The sequence below is a fragment of the Astyanax mexicanus genome, chromosome 20, assembly GCF_023375975.1.
Source record: "Astyanax mexicanus isolate ESR-SI-001 chromosome 20, AstMex3_surface, whole genome shotgun sequence".
NCBI classification, from domain to species: Eukaryota; Metazoa; Chordata; class Actinopteri; order Characiformes; family Acestrorhamphidae; genus Astyanax; species Astyanax mexicanus.
Genome location: NC_064427.1, coordinates 38,643,775 through 38,658,173, shown reverse-complemented (window position 1 = coordinate 38,658,173; position 14,399 = coordinate 38,643,775). Strand labels below are relative to the sequence as shown.

At 38.3% G+C, this 14,399-nt stretch overlaps 1 protein-coding gene across 7 annotated transcripts in view; it reads right to left on the bottom strand.

Moving 5' to 3' along the window:
- The window catches only part of fryb (furry homolog b (Drosophila)), a 163,511-nt gene that overhangs the window by 105,859 nt on the left and 43,253 nt on the right, over positions 1–14,399 (bottom strand). For all 7 annotated transcript variants that reach the window (XM_049468900.1, XM_022681467.2, XM_049468897.1 and 4 more), the window contains exons 2-6: positions 12,785–12,975; positions 7,789–7,842; positions 2,248–2,387; positions 1,408–1,498; positions 1,229–1,308 (exon numbers count right to left, since the gene is read on the bottom strand). In XM_049468900.1, the coding sequence (XP_049324857.1) occupies positions 1,229–1,308; positions 1,408–1,498; positions 2,248–2,387; positions 7,789–7,842; positions 12,785–12,901 (482 nt within the window). In that variant the 5' untranslated portion in view covers positions 12,902–12,975. The remainder of the gene's footprint in view (positions 1–1,228; positions 1,309–1,407; positions 1,499–2,247; positions 2,388–7,788; positions 7,843–12,784; positions 12,976–14,399) is intronic.

Below are 14,399 nucleotides of genomic sequence, written 5' to 3'. Positions count from 1 at the left end.
GAGGTTAAACTCTCTTTAGCTGCTCCGGTTTCTGCTGTTTTCTCTTTTCCTCCTTGGTGAAGCTGTTTGATCCAGCTGTTAAACTGTTATATTAATACCATTTTAACACAGTCATTAGATTGTTGTTTTTGTCCATTCTTTTGTTTTGTTTATATATACATTTTTCCTTTGAGTGTGGTTTGGTTTGTTTAATTTCATCCCCAGACGCGTATTTGGTTTTTCTGGGGGTTTTTTTCAGTATTAGTAATTTAAGTCTTAGTAATTTTCTTTGGTCGTGTGGAGTTTTTAGTTTCTATATTTTGAAATTCGTTAGATTATATTTTTGTCAACATTTTTGGTTTATTTTCATTTTTTATTTTTTCTAATATTAGATGTAATTACATAATTTATATTCTTTTGTTATTTTTTTTTTTACGGGGCTAATAACACAGTAGTAACGCAATAGTTACTTTTACTAGTAACTAGTTACTTTTATAGTGGAGTATCTCCATTAGTAATTCAGTTACTTTTTTGGAGAAGTAACTAGTAATTATAACTAATTACTTTTTCAAAGTAACGTGCCCAACACTGTCGACCATGTAGTAAAAACATACTGCAGATATCGGGGCACTCATACACATATTTATTCTCTATGACTAACAGTAACAGTTAAGACACATCTCCTCATTTATTTTTTTCTTGTTATTTTATACTGAGGTCATCCAGACTATTAGGACTATTAGGGTGCTCTTATCTCGCGTGCTGTTAACTTGTGGTTTCAGAGACTCGTATCTTTGATGAACTTATCCTGTACAACAGAGGTAACCCTTGGTCTTACTTTCTGGGCCGGTCCTGATGAGAGCCAGTTCCATCATAATCTTTCATCATTTCATCATTTTCTTTACTTAGTTGAGTAAATTCTTGCCATAATCTGGATTAGAACATTACTCAAATAGGACTATTCATTGTATACCTGTAACTCTACCTCTTCACAGCTTTACAACTGATGCTCTCAAACATTATCACATTAGAAATTGAGTAATGAACCCTTGATAAGTTCAGCACAGCTGTTAACTGTGTTGTTTGTGAGTTTGGATGACGTTAGTATTAATCTACAATGCAGAAAAGGTTAAAATAATGAAAACCCAATGATTTTAAGGTGTGTCCACTTTTGACTGGTACTGTATATTGCCCAGAATGATGCCAAACTAGCTTTTTCTATGTGTGTGTAAGTGAACTAGATCTTTACCCTTCTTTGTATTTGAAGTGCTTAAAGGCTAGGTTAATGACTTCCTGAATGAGGCCATCCAGGAGAGGGTGGAGAGGGATCTAGAGAGAGAACGACAGAAAAACAAAATGGTGAGATATTGGCCTTTCTTTTTTAAACCTCCTTTTATTTTTACATTAAATTCCATTTTTAGAACTTACCTGTTTCAAAACCTCGATGAGTACCAGAGAAAATATGAAGTCTATGGCCAAATCCCTCCTTTCCATTAGATAATCCTTCTGCTGTTCATCACTGCAATCAAATTATAACAAATTTATTGAACTAAAACATTAAGGAAAGACGGTGCTTTAATTTCTTTATTATAGCTACACTTTATAAACAATATATATACAAACGTATGTACTGTATTTTACAGACTATAAGGTGCACCGTATTATATGGCACACCATCAATGAACATCTATTTTCTGGTCTTTTTTCATAAATAAGGTGCAATGAACTATAAAGCAACAACAGTAAGGAACAAGGGTGGTGTGAGGTTTCCCTTTTAATTCAGCAGATCTAGTCACTGTTGAGGGGAAAGCCCTTAGTAAACAAAACTGTAATTTTTAAAATAAATTAACATTTTTCATTTTAAGTTAAATGAGCACTAAATATTAATAATATTAATCTACACAGAGAACTGTTCACTGTTCAAAGATATGTACTTAAGAATTTCACCTTATTTTAAGAAATCTGAACTCAAAATAAGCACAAAAAAACTTCATTTGAGTCTTACTTTACTCATTTGGCGCCTGATTATTTTAGAAAATTCCTAACCTTACTGGCAGATTTTTTGCGTAACATAAGCATATACAGTATGTCTCCATTTACATATATTTAGTTTTTGCCAATGGATTTTTTGCAGTGTATAGAAACAACTTTACGGTTCTACAATTACAGCCTATAGTCAATCAGTGAGTGAACACAATGGGTAACGTTTTATAGTTAATTGTTGTCTTAATGATGCACAACAAAATAAACAGCAGAATAAGATCTTACTTCTTGGACTTGGTGTTAGCCCGAGGTCGGTACTCATGAGACTCGTCCTCCAGGCCGTTCTGGCGCTTGTACCAGTCGAAAAGTGTGCGCAGGATGGAGGGCAGGCAGTACTCAGCCAGGGAACTCATAGTACTGATCAACTGAAAAAGAAAAGGACAAATTGACATATATGTCATACATTTACTTTCCTATCCACACATACTGTATAAACCTGTTGTTTATTTTGTGCTGCTTATGCAACATACACATGACTTTGGATCAGGAAAACCTACATGGGTTTAACATTATGGGAGGGAGAAAGGATGGACTGTCCAAACAGCAAGAATTGTGGAAATTCAGCGAGCAGTGACTCCCTCCATGTGTTATTCTGTTAGTGCCAAGACTATTGGCAGACGGCTGCACAACGTTACTGAAGATTGTAAAAAGTGTTACACATCACACTTCCAGGTGGTCAAAAATCCACCCAAACTGCAAAATCTTAAAGGGATAGTTCAGGATTTTTGACATGAATCTGTATGGCATCAACATGACCAGGGTCGTGCATTCTCACTGACTTACCCCCGACCATGTCCGGTGAGCGGAGTTCTTGTCCAGTATTGTCCGAGCCGAAAGTAGTCCGGCATGTTTGCTGGGGTCACGAAACGAAAGCGTTTTTCTTCCCAAAACAGTACGAGTGCAAAAGAGTGATTTATTTGCATAACAAAAAACGGTGTCTGCAAAAGTCACGCCTCATTATCACTGTGGCACTACTTTCATTTTGGATCAGTGCGCGCGATTGCGCAACCTGGCAGCTAGCCTACGGTTTCGATTTCACTGTTTACTGTTCGAGAACATGTCGGACTACGAGAGCGACGAGGAATATATTGATTTCCGCTCAGAGCCAAGGGGGTATCTTTATGAGCCTGAGTATACTGAGGAGGAACTTGCCCAAATCGAATTGGATCGTGCAGAAAGAGAGAGGGTGGACAGAGAAATGATTGAGACCGAAGCTGGAGCCGCTGCTGCTGCTGCTGCGATACCAAGGGTGGCCGACAAATCCTGGTGCACTTGTTTGAAGTGCGAACTAATGCCGACAGAGGTGGAATGTTACTGCTGCCACGAGTGGGATTTAGTTATGCCCGAGATACAGAACCTGTCAATTGATGAGGACGTCGGCGGGCCAGCTGCTGCCTGCATCACAAACAACAGCGGGCATGGAGAAACATAGTCATCCTCGCTGAAGTGCGCACCGCAAACACGAAGCTTCTTCATTTTCACCACTTTGGTGTCCACATGGAAGCCCATTGCAAGTATCCAAAGTTGCCTGAGAGCAATGTCAGTCACGGGGATACGATGGAAACTGTGCGGAGAATCAGCCACATCTTTGTTGCTACAGCCTGGATAATCACAAGTCCGCACCATTTTAACACACACACACATACAAATGTATAAATCTGTGTTCAAGAAGCTTATAAAAGCCGATAAACTTCTCTCTAAAGCTTGCTCTTTGCGTTGCTGGTTGAAGCTGAGCGCAGCCAATGATCTGAAAGACTAGTGCGCTGCTCGCAGTTAGAATGACATGCGCACTGATCCAAAATGAAAGTAGTGCCCCAGTGATAATGAGGCGTGACTTTTGCAGACACCGTTTTTTGTTATGCAAATAAATCACTCTTTTGCACTCGTACTGTTTTGGGAAGAAAAACGCTTTCGTTTCGTGACCCCAGCAAACATGCCGGACTACTTTCGGCTCGGACAATACTGGACAAGAACTCCGCTCAGCGGACATGGTCGGGGGTAAGTCAGTGAGAATGCACGACACTGGTCATGTTGATGCCATACAGATTCATGTCAAAAATCCCGAACTATCCCTTTAAGCAACAGTGTGAGAATATGTAGGCTGTAAGGGATGCACCATTGGAATCATTTTGAATGAGAAAATATGGTAACATTGCATTATCAGACTATTCAGTAGGGCTGGCCCGAATAGCGTTTTTTGAGCTCCGGATATTCGGCACTGATTCGAAGCGAATATTCGAATATTCGTTTTTAAAAAAAGAGGTAAAAAAAATAAATAAAAAAAAGCAAATCACGGCCCCTTTAATCCACTGAAAAATGTTCAATTTGCTCTGACCGACGAGACATATTCACCCCGGATTTTTGGTGTTTTTATCCCCCATATTTTTTCTGTGTTTTTAGCTCAGATTTCTTTGTGTTTTCATCCCGGAATTTCTGCTGCCCCACACGCGGCTTATCCGCTGCGTAAGCAGGCTAGGAGGCTGCTGCACGGTTTCTCCGCTGCGCAAGCCAGCCCAGTAAATTGCTGTTTGTGTTTTCACACTTAGGCTATTTGCTTAAAAAAACAAACAAAAAAAAAACGTTTGTTCAGGAAGTATTTTATATTCTTAAACATTGGTAATTATATTAGAGGACAGTCATTGTAAACTGTACTTGGTCTATTTCGGTTAAAGGATTGTGCAGGGCATATTACTGATTTTGCATTTTTGCACTTGGGCTATAAGCTCAATATTAAATATTTCGTTTGTTTAGAAATTATTTTATATTTTAAACCATGTTAAATTATATTAGAGTAGAGGAAAGTCATTGTTAATGACGTTATTGTATTTGGTCTATGTCGGTTTAAGCATTGTGCAGGGCATAGCCGTATTACTGATTTTGTATTTTTGCACTTGGGCTATAAGCTCAATATTAAATATTTCGTTTGCTTAGAAATTATTTTATATTTTTAAACCATTTTAAATTATATTAGATAAGAGGAAATTCGTTCAGACATCATTTTTGTAGGCCAGGCTTTTGTAACCGATTTAGCCCCTACTGTTGCCACATTACCCCTTACGTTTTATTATATAAATCAGTTTCGAAGAGCCTGCATTTTTTTTTATCATGTATAATAGAGGTCTGCGCGAGACTGATTTTTAAACCCACTCTTCCACGCTCCCGCGTTTCTGTCTTGTTACCGCTCCGCAAAAAAATTGCTTCTTTTAATCCCGCGCCCGCCCGCCACATAGTGCGGTCCCGTTCCTTACCCCAGTCCAAACACCATCGGTGTGTGCGTGTGTGTGTCGGTCCATCCTGCGCGTTGAGAGTTTTCTTTAGGTTTTTTTTTTTTTACAATTATTACAGTTTTCTTAACTATTTATTAATTTGCTCCCGCATCGTCTGGATTAAACTCCCGCTCCAGCCAATAACAGTTCAGTTCTGTCCCGCGCGCAAGATATTCTGACGGGACCCGCGAGAACAGAAGTGGTTAGAGTGAGGTGGAACTCTGGAAAGGAGAAAAAAAACGAATATCCGAATACCAAAATTAAAAACCGAATACCTACTCAACGAACGAATATCCGAATACCCGAATATTCGGGTCCAGCCCTACTATTCAGCCATCTTTAACTAAACCAGTCCCCAAGAGGGGGAAGGAATGGGAAAGCAGTGGGCCTTTTCAGACGTCTGTGATGGATGCAGCTGTTTGGAGGATGGGGATTTAAGCCTGAAATGTAGCACCGAAACAGTGAAGTCAGTTTCCTCTGAAAGGAAAATACATTAATATTTCTATATCTTAAATGAAGGCAGCCAATCACATCTTTATAACACCTTCAAACCATGAAGAGGAAAAAGGGATGGACTGTCCAATATGTTTGAAGAGCCACAACAGTCACAATTGTGAAAATTTAGCGAGCAGTGATACCCTCCATGTTTTTCCTGTTAGTGCCAGGACTATTGGCAGACGGCTGCACAATGCATGGCCACACTACTAACGCAGACCATTACCACGACTGCCCTTCACATCACTTTAACTTATTGTCACGTGTCACACAAAAAGCAGTGGGCCTTTGCAGCTGTCTGTGATGGATGCAACTGAATCGAAACTCCTGAAGCTCCAGAAGGAGGAGTGTGTATGTATAGGCTAAACCAAACACAGGAAGGGAGGGGTGTCTGTACACAGATGGCTTGGTATTCCCCCTCGTGGCTGTGAACAGGGAACGCACTGTCCCACCACACATGTATGCACACACACGAGCATACAGCTTAAGGGCTGTTCTGAGGGGTCAGGTAGGGACAGGCTAGAATCCACAGACAGGCCAAGAAAACAGACCTCAGAAAACCTCAGCTGCTCCAGCAGAGCTATTCCTGGACTTGACAGAATGAGCGGAAAGGCGTAGATTCAGTTAAATAATTTATTCTTTCTCACACTCCGTCTCAGCAGAAATGTAAAACTTCACAAAAATCAGAAGGATGGGGATATTTGGGATGACAGTGACAGTAATCGAGAGACATTTTATATGTATACTGAATTTACAGCTCTGCCGCATCCGTTTACTTTCCCAGTTATATGAATATATATGAATATGAATATTCAACATTCTGTTGTCAAGTCGTTCCAGGATTGCTGGCGGCTGATGTGAAACTATTGCAGATGTTTAGCTAAGCTACTCTGCTCCTTTAACACCACTGTTTCTTACTGATTTTATTATTTAAATGACCATAAATTAGAGAGGGAATAATCAGTGTTTTTTAAGGCCTACAGAAATCAAGTGCAAGTTTGAAAGCCACATTAACCTATTAACATGCATTGACCTGTATACGGGCAACAGGTGTAGGTGATACAAAACCCTTATTCTCTGCAGTTAAATAAGTTTTTTTAAACTCTGAAAATATGAGAGCTTTGAAATCTCCTACAGGACACTTGGAGAAGCCGCCTGTTTTCTCTCTACTTCACTTCCTTATTAGTAACAGGAATCAACCCAAATTCTGCATGTTTGAAAAGAGACTTAAAAACTAGACAAACATAAAGAAACTAAAGGTTTGGAGGACATGAACTCTTTGATTTGTATATAGAATTTGCATTGATTTCAAAATGCAGTTCAGGAAATTGCCTATTTTATGATTGTATTCTTTAGATTTTGACAATTGCAGATTTACTTGAGTATTTTTCTATACTTTCTATTACAATTGCAATTATAATTTCAGTAAAGTTCCTTATCAAACATGAAAGCTTTTTATTTAATGCTTGTCAGGCAGATAATTGACAAAATCCTGTCCTGTTAAGGGGTTAACCTTAATAATGCTCATTCTGATCATCGTATCAGGCTTCTGTAATGTTCTGCGTCTCTCTCTCAATATAAAACATACTTTAATTATTGGAATCAGCCACATTTAGCATCCTAATAAAGAATGTGAGCCTCTAAACTTATGTACATAACTGAACTATGGAGCTATGGGTGTCATTAGCTGTGTTAGCTAGCTGGGGTACAGTGATTTGATACTACTATATAACAGTATTGGCTGAGTGATGTGCTCTAGAGAGGGGTATATGGTTAGCTGGCTTTAATTAGGTTGTGCAGCTAGGAGTGCGGTCTGTATCGCCATAAATTGGTTAAATAAAGAACTGAACGGTCATTTAACAATCATCAGGGCAGTTATTAGCTTGAATCTTGCTTTCCGGAAGAAAATGTCTTGAGATTGGGTTTATCGCCATCATTTGAGCAGAAGTGAAACCAAAATAAAGAAGGGCTTTCAGCACATGGCAAGAATACAAAACATGCATACCTGATCAAACTGATGGTCTTCTCCCCTCTGTAGAGATTTAGTAAGAGGCTTTTCCTGTAGAAAGAATACAAACATTTGATTAGTGTTGCAGTTGGACCTTTAATTGTTTTATAAGCTACTTAAGTATGTCATATTCCTAATACACAGACATAGATCTCTCTGATACATATTGAAGGGGACATATTATACAGTTATTGTTTTATATATTTATAAATATATTTATTTGCCGATAATGAGAAATGTCTGAAATAACAAAAAAGATGCAGAGCTTTCAGACCTCAAATAATGCAAAGAAAAAAACAAGTTCATATTCATGAAGTAGTTTTAAGAGTTCAGAAATTAATATTTGGTGGAATAACCCTGGTGGTTTTTAATCACAGTTTTTTTTTTTCATGCATCTTGGCATCATGTTCTCCTCCACCAGTCTTACACACTGCTTTTGGATAACTTTATGCTGCTTTACTCCTGGTGCAAACCTTCAAGCAGTTCAGTTTGGTGGTTTGATGGTTTGTGATCATCCATCTTCCTCTTGATTATATTCCAGAGGTTTTCAATTTGGTAAAATCAAAGAAACTCATCATTTTTAAGTGCTCTCTTATCTTTTCCAGAGCTGTATAACAGTCAATGGGACAGGAAATGATGGTTTCTATTCTAAAAAGAGAAAAATCACGACCTCTGCTCTATTAACTGAACTGATTCAGCACAAAATAGAGAAGAGGACTGAGGGGAGCCCTGAGAGAACGAGGCACAGTAATAGAGCCAGGGTCAAAGTGAGTCATTAACCCTGCTTTACAGTCACACACCCACACAGCCAGTCCAAACACACATGCATATCTCAAACACTAGGCCTTAAGAGACCCTGGGATCTTATGTAACAAGCTTGATTTTACAGCACTATGGGTAGAGGGTCACAAGTTTAAAACCAAGGTTGTGTATTAGAGCTCGGGACCCGCCACTTTCTTCCAAGCATGTTGGAAGTATTGACTGTGTATATTGGAGGAGGCTTGCTATTGTCCTTGTGTCTGAGTTAATTGGCTAAGCTAAAACTGAGGAGAAAACAGGGTAAAAAATATATATATATATATATATATATATATATATATATATATATAGTCTCTTTTTGTCGAGGCCTTTGATTCACTTATCATAGCCCAACCAATTTCATTCAGGCTGATAAATCTGTCAGAAATTGCTTGGATTCCTTAGTGATATCTGTAAAAATACAGCTTATAATATAGCCAAATTAGTATTTTTCTTATTTTTTATGATTTGAGAGACAAATTGCTTTTTTTCCCCATATATTAGACCCCTTTACATGCCTTCCCCTTAATGGGCTACAAGTGTAGGTGATACAAAACCCTTTTCCTGTGCGATAAAATAGGTTATTCACATTCTGAAAAAATTTAAGGGCTTTAAAGACTCTTTTAGGTTACTTGGAGAAGCTGCCTGTCCACTCTGTACTCCACATAATAATTTTAGATCAGTAACAGGAATCAACCCAAATTCTGCATGTTTGAAAATAGTCATAAAAACTAGACAACCGTAACAAAATGAAAGGTTTTGAGAGAATTAAATGTCTGTTTTTGAAAAGTGCCAATTTTATGATTGTTATACATTATATTTTTAAAGTTGCTTACATTTTAAAAAATAATTTATGTTACAATTACAATTACAATTTGTAGTAACAATTATTATCAAACATAAAACCTTTTTTTATTTAATGCTTGAATATAAATATTCAAGCTTTAGATGTGTATTACAGGGTTTTTAAGATTTTTTTAATACCTCAAAAAATATAATTTAAGACCCAAAAATGTAGCCATCTTTTCTTTGGTTGAAAATAATTTATTGTATTGGAAGTTAAAACGTTTAATTATGTAGCCTAAATGTATGTGTTATTTATTACAGTCTTAGTCAAGACTTATATGTGAATATGTTAGTTAAGTTAATATGTTAGCTAGCTAACTCGCTGCTAATGTTAGTTATCTCGTCGCTAATGTTAGCTAGCTCACTGCTAACCTTAGCTAGCTTACAACTAATGTTAGCTAGCTTGCCGCTAATGTTAGCTAGCTTGCTAAGGGTTTATTTAAGGGGAAAAAACACTGATCAGTCTGTCTCTGGTTGCAACGTAGGTTTTGGGCTAGAAGGAAGAGATCTGGGAGATTTACACAAACAGCCAGAGTTGTGGGCATTTAGTTAGTAGTGATGTAGTGATTATTGATGTAGACTATTACAACAACTGCCCCTTCACACCACGTCAACTTCACTGAAGATAATATGTGAAGAAAACAGAACTAACAGACCTACACTGGTAAAACCATGGGCACCGTACTGTTCCTGTGCAATATTGGCAACCATAACTATGGATAAGCAATCCATCATGTCTGTAAACCAGGATGAAGTACTGGAACAAAGTCTTAATGTACTAAGTCCTCAACCTGTCCTGTATATAATAGGGGTGGGAATCGTTTACTATCTCACGATTCGATTCGATTCCGATTTTGGGGGCCACGATTCGATTCAAAATCGATTTTTGATTCAAAACGATTTGAATTATAAAAATTTCTGCTTCTGGCTTATGAATCTTATTGAAAAAAAACCCTCCATAATATACACTGGTCCTGGAGCAAGTAATGTGTTACAAAAACAATAAAATGTGCAGGAATGTGGGTCCTCAGTGACAGAGGAATCACTGGGATATCACAATGACGTTAATGAACAATAAATACATAAATAAATAACACTGCTTTATTACCAGGCTACTAGCGGTGGTGTGTAGGTGACGCTGCTGGGCTGATGTGATGATAGCAGTGGAGCGCTAAAGTTCAGGAGCAGCTGCTGATTAACTAGTTAACTTTAAGGTGGTTGTATTTCTTCAGAAAGGGGGCAGGAGGTGGAGAAATTAATTCATATTGTCCATTCCTTAATTCCTCTGTGATGAGGAGCTGAAATTAGCTCTGATTAGCTTATTGTTATTTTTCCGTTCCGCCTTAAATGCTGCAGCCCGCTGCCACCTGTAGCGTTATTTAAGGTGGAACTGGAAAGTTAGCTAGTTAGCTAGCTAACAGTTACTGAAACTAACTACTAGCGATCTTTTTTATGCTTGTTATGAAGCATTCTGCCATAAAACATTGAAACTACACGTTAATCTAATGTAATATAGTGCTTGTTCTGCCATCTTACCGGTGATTCTCAAACACCTACGCTCTGTGTGTGTCTGGAAGATCTCCGTTTGAAGGGACAAGCCCTATCCCCAGGGTTGCCAGGTCCAACAAAAATACCCAGCCCAAAATCAGTCTAAAACCCGCCCCTCAGAATCGATTTTGGGACATTTTAAATCGATTCTGAATCGTAGTAAATGAGAATCAAGATTCTTATGTGAATCGATTTTTTGGCACACCTCTAGTATATAATGGAGCTGCAGTGCTTCTGAAAACTCCAGGGCTGATGGTTTATATCCTGCATCAGATCATTAAAACACTTATAATGTTCTTGCTCTTGCTCTACTCCGCTGCTTATGCTGCTGTGCACATTCTTGTATTACTTGGTTGGTAAGACTATGAACTTTCCCTGCCTTTAAAAACAATAATCATTCCTCACAGCTACAGGAGCGTGTATGCGTGCCAGAAAACAAAGTGAAAACAAAAGAAACCTGATGCCAGAAACACACCTCTTCCTTGTGACACATGAGTGAACGCATGTTTATGTGTTAATTGGAGAATGCAGGTCAGGGCATAAAGTGCCAAAACTAACAACAAGCTTTTCCAACTGTCTACAACAGAATGACATGTTCGACCTGTTTGTCCAGAACACACTACATGCACAAAAATAACCCACAAAAAGTCACGACATTTAAAACTGAGGGTTACTACAGATTTACAGCACTACTGATTATTTTAATACAAACAATATTTCTAAGTACAAAAAGAAAAATACTGTGTTTTTTCTCATTATGAGGCACACTTAAAATCCTTAAATTTCCCCAAAAATCGTCAATGCGCCTTTTAATCTGGTATGAATTTTACCAGTCAGTTTGTAAGAAGCTGTACAGCATTATGAAGGAGTTTCAGTTACTTCTCCAGCACTGAGGCTGGAGCACTATTAGCATTAGCCGCTGATTGAGCTAAGCGCTAACTCTTTTGCCGTTCAGAGGTGAGTATTATCGGCCTGTAGTCTGCTGCTAACCTCGGCTAGCACTGCTGGAGCAGCATTAGCAATAACTGCTAACCACTCTGAGCGCTAGCCTCTTTCCCTGTTCCGATGTGAGTATATCAGACTGTAGCCTGCTGCTAACCCCGGCTAGCACTGCTGAAGCATTATTAGCATTACCTGCTAATTACGTGCTCTTTCACTGTTCAGAGGTGAGTATATTTGGACTGTAGTCTGCATGTTTATCATGTTAAAACAAGCTATGTGGGATGAACGGCTAGCTAATATCACCCTGGCTTACTGGAACACTCAGGGTTCTTTAGTGTAGTGCTGTCGGGCGGCATTAGTCGCTAAGCGTAGCTGGCACTAGCAGTTAGCTGCTAATGCTGCTGCCTTATATGACAGGTTCATGTAAATCTCCCAATCAGAAAAGTTTTGACAGTATGAAACACCTGAAAATACACTTACCCTGCAAACAGTATGAACCCAAGATATTTTAGATTTTGTCTGCCAAACCTAATTTAATTTGTATATATATGTGTATTTCTGCATTTCAGGCTAAAAACCTTACAGGGACGAGTTGGGAAAACAAATTACTGACCATTTTATACTATTGCCATTCATTCAGACAACACTAAGACATTTTACAACCAAAGATGAAGTGTTTCAGGTGTTATCCTTGTAGCATTTATCTTTAAAATACCCTCTCTTTTGCTTAAAAAATACACAAAACAGAAGCACACTGTGAAATGTTCCACAGTGTAAAGAACTCTTACTGACTAGTTTTTGATTCTTTATATACCAACAAAAAAGCAACCCAAAAGATAGATAACCAATCAGCTCTTACCAGTGGTTCTGCCATGATGATGCGTATTTTGCGTTCAGACAGTGTAGTGAAGTTAGCGAACAGGCTCTTCAGGACGTATTCGCCCGGTTTGCTTTCGGGGTCCACTGTGACCGGCATGATGACGACCGGACCTTTCCTCTCGCCCTGACCACTGCTCACTGGAGGGAGAGGCGGCTTTCCTACAGGGGATGCTGCACACACAAACACACAACAATTAATCTGCAATGATCTTCATTTGTACTTCTGTTTGATAAATAAATAATGCTTTATAAAAGACCACAATAAAAAAAAACTAATGCAAATCCAGTGCGTGATTCAGCACAACAGGTAACACTCCAGTGACACTGAACATCACATTGTACCAATAAGAGGACACAGCTCAAGAAGATAGAAGCTTCTGCCTAGTGCTAAGCAACACAACTATAGAGAAATAGCAGGATAAGATAAGATATAATGGAAACCTTAACAAAGTAAAATGTTAATGTATAAGTATTAATTTGTATTTAATACTAAATATCTACAACCCCCATTCCAACTAAAGATGGGACACCCATACTTCATTCACAATAGATCATAGAACACATGTTGAATGTTGAAAGCGACGCACACCCTGGTGGCATGAGTATTACTTGAAAATACCTGTAACCTGTAAAATAATAATAAAATAAAATAAAAAACTTTAAATGCTTGATGACGTCGTTCACGATTCTCCATTTAACAGCAAGCAAGACATAGCCTCAGATATCAAACCAGGGCTGTTTGCTAAATACCTGAAACCTTATAAAGCTTTGCTTAGCTGTCCAGTCTCAGCCTCTTCATCACCACTCTTAAATGACAATATTTTTATTTGGAATTTGGGAAAAATGTCCATGGTTTATAGAATAAAACACTATTCTCATTTACTCAAACACAATTGTTTGATGAAAAATAATAAAATACAGCAGCACGTGTTGGTATCTGCAAATATTTATTTTATTTTAGGGATTTTTAAATTTGGTACAAGAATTTTGATAAAAACAACCCAGTTTGCAAAATTGTTGCAGAAAAGTCGTGTTTCACTTGAACTACTGGATACTGCACTTTTGATTTCCAATAGCACTGCTTCTTACTCTTTTAGAGAATGTGTACAAATACAAAAGGAACGAGTTGTCCCCCTGTCACAGGGGGACGTAGGGCCCTCGCATAACAGCGCAAATCGTACCGGGCCAGACCGAGAAACGAGTTCGAATGAGTTTGTGAAAAATATGTCAAAATTCCACAAATTCCAAAATGGCCGACTTCCTGTTGGGCGGAGCTAATGCATTCCGATTGCTAATATGTGCAGAATCATATTGTCTATGTTTCTGTCAAAAATCGAGAATATCTGAGAATTTTTGAGAAGGCCACGGCTAATTTATTAGCCGAACCAAATAGGGGGCGCTGTAGAGTCATCTAGCTACACACGACAAAAATGACAATATATATCTAAGTCACTTCGAGGCCTTATTGAATCTGCCAATTATCAAGAGGCTGAGCGCTTTCCAAAAATGTCATATGAAATAGGTGGCGCTAGAGAGCTGATGAAACACGAATATACAAAATTTTAATTTACGGTGAAAGTTTGGCCCAAGCCAAA